The sequence below is a fragment of the Sardina pilchardus genome, chromosome 8, assembly GCF_963854185.1.
Source record: "Sardina pilchardus chromosome 8, fSarPil1.1, whole genome shotgun sequence".
NCBI lineage: Eukaryota > Metazoa > Chordata > Actinopteri > Clupeiformes > Clupeidae > Sardina > Sardina pilchardus.
Genome location: NC_085001.1, coordinates 3,865,566 through 3,868,065, shown reverse-complemented (window position 1 = coordinate 3,868,065; position 2,500 = coordinate 3,865,566). Strand labels below are relative to the sequence as shown.

General features: G+C 49.6%; 1 protein-coding gene across 1 annotated transcript in view; it reads right to left on the bottom strand.

Moving 5' to 3' along the window:
- The window catches only part of LOC134088430 (A disintegrin and metalloproteinase with thrombospondin motifs 13-like), a 17,315-nt gene extending 14,829 nt beyond the window's left edge, over positions 1-2,486 (bottom strand). The window contains exons 1-3 of the mRNA XM_062542391.1: positions 2,452-2,486; positions 1,905-1,968; positions 76-202 (exon numbers count right to left, since the gene is read on the bottom strand). Of these exons, the coding sequence (XP_062398375.1) occupies positions 76-175 (100 nt within the window). The 5' untranslated portion in view covers positions 176-202; positions 1,905-1,968; positions 2,452-2,486. The remainder of the gene's footprint in view (positions 1-75; positions 203-1,904; positions 1,969-2,451) is intronic.
- Positions 2,487-2,500: the final 14 nt, after the last annotated feature.

The following is a 2,500-nucleotide window of genomic DNA, read 5'->3' as shown; positions in this document are numbered from 1 at the left end:
GCGGGGAGTGTAGTGTGCTCACCTGAGACGTGGCCCATGGCAGGTACTGTAGCGCGGGGAGTGTAGTGTACTCACCTGAGACGTGGCCCACGGCAGGTACCCAGGTGTAGCGAGGGGAGTGGCCAGGGGACAGGGAGAGGGGTTGGGGGTCGGTCTTGGAGCACTGCTGGGCCATGAAGTCCAACTGCGTAGAGATGCATGGCTAACGCCAGGAGAGGAGGGGAGAGGAGGGAGGGTGGGGGTGGAGAGAGTGGAGGAAAGGAGGGGAGAGAGAAGAGGTAGGAGGTGGAGAGAGGGAGGAGAGAGCAGATGGTGAAAGAGGAGAGAAGAAGAGTGGAGTGGAGATAGAAAGAGAGCAGATGAGAGAGGAGAGAAGAGAGGAGAAAATAAAAGAACTGGAACTCCCCAGGCTACTGATATTACAGCAGCAAGAGTTCCATTACGCAGCTCAGAACACTGTTACAACCAGACGACAGGAACTCTCAACACACTATAAAAATAGAAAGGTTATGGCATGAGATAAATCTACACACACGCATACCACTTACTCATATGCACACACGCAGGCACGCACACACGCTTGCACGCGCGCACACACACACACACACACACACACACACACACACAAACACATATACTGTACATACTCGTCTCGGTAAGGATGCTGAGACATTTCCAGTCAGGGAGATTGAATGTAATTTCTGTTCAGTGGTTCAGTTCATTGTCTTTAGGGAGCATATGGACACCGAGAATAGAGTTAAATTTAGCAGACCCTGTAGTCTGGCTATAACCATTACTAAGCTCAATCTTTTAAAGGGATAGTTTGGGTTTTAAGACACGAAGTTATATGGGTTCCCCGTCAGCAACGTTGTGCATCAGCACTGACTTACCCCGCAACAGCGTCCTGTGAGCCGAGATCCAGCCGGTTTTTGATGGTGAAGAAAGTAGTCCGGCAAGTTTCTGGGGTCACGAAAGTAAAGTGTTTTTCTTCTCTAAACCATATGCGTTCAAAAGAGTGATATATGTGCACCACAAAAACGTTGTCCAGGAAAAATTCAAACCTCGTTATCACTTACTTATTTTTCGCGATTCCTATCACTGCGCGCTACTGACAGCTGGACAACGTTTTTGTGGTGCAAATATATCACTCTGTTGAACGCATATGGTTTTGAGAAGAAAAACACTTTACTTTCGTGACCCCAGAAACCTGCTGAAGAAAATAGTCCGGCATCAAAAACGATCAAAAACCGGCTGGATCTCGGCTCACAGGACGCTGTCGGGGGGTAAGTCAGTGCTGATGCACAACGTTGCTGACAGGGAACCCATATAACTTCGTGTCTTAAAACCCGAACTATCCCTTTAAGATGACTTTAAAATGGCACTTTCATACGCTCACGCATTATCCTGATATTAAGTAGACGTAAATCAAAGTGACACAAGTAAACAACAACGACAACAACAACAGCCAGCTGTTTTGGCGACTATCGGTCCATGGCAGGATGGCACTCATGTCTATGGGCGCAGATGTTTACGAGCATCCTGAGATCTCACAGGAAAATACGTCAGGCTCTCCCATGCGTACGACCTGCTCATCACCCCCTCCACACACACACACACACACACACACACACACACACACACACACACACACACACAAACATACTCAACTCACACACAGACACACACACACACACACACTCAACTCACACACAGACACACACACACACACACACACACACACACACTCAACTCACACACAGACACACACACACAAACACACACACACACACACTCAACTCACACACAGGGCAGAGCCGTGTATATACTGTAACAGTAGCCCCTTGATGTCCACTGTAAACATGACCTGTTGACCCGTACTGTAAACATGACCTGTGGAATGTTACCTGGCGGTGACAAAGTTCAGCCTCAGTGTCCACCCCTTCACACTCCCTCCCTCCAAACGCAGGTCTGGGGACAGACACACACTTCAGTAACCATTTACAGTACAACATCATACAATACAATTTCATTTCCGTGGCTGAGCAGTGTGTGTGTGTGTGTGTGTGTGTGTGTGTGTGTGTGTGTGTGTGTGTGTGTCTGTGTGTGTGTGTGTGTGTGTGTGTGTGTGTGTGTGTGTGTGTGTGTGTGTGAGCCTGTGTGCATGTGTACATATATATGTGTGTGTGTGTGTGTGTGTGTGTGTGTGTGTGTACCTGGGGTTGTTGCATTGGCGCCTACTGAAGCTGATGCCCCCTCCACAGGTGCGTGAGCAGGGGGAGAGCTGTGTGTGTGTGTGTGTGTGTGTGTGTGTGTGTGTGTGTGTACCTGGGGTTGTTGCACTGGCGCCTCCTGAAGCTGATGCCCCCTCCGCAGGTGCGTGAGCAGGGGGAGAGCTGTGTGTGTGTGTGTGTGTGTGTGTGTGTGTGTGTGTGTGTGTGTGTGTGTGTGTACCTGGGGTTGTTGCACTGGCGCCTCCTGAAGCTAATGCCCCCTCCACAGG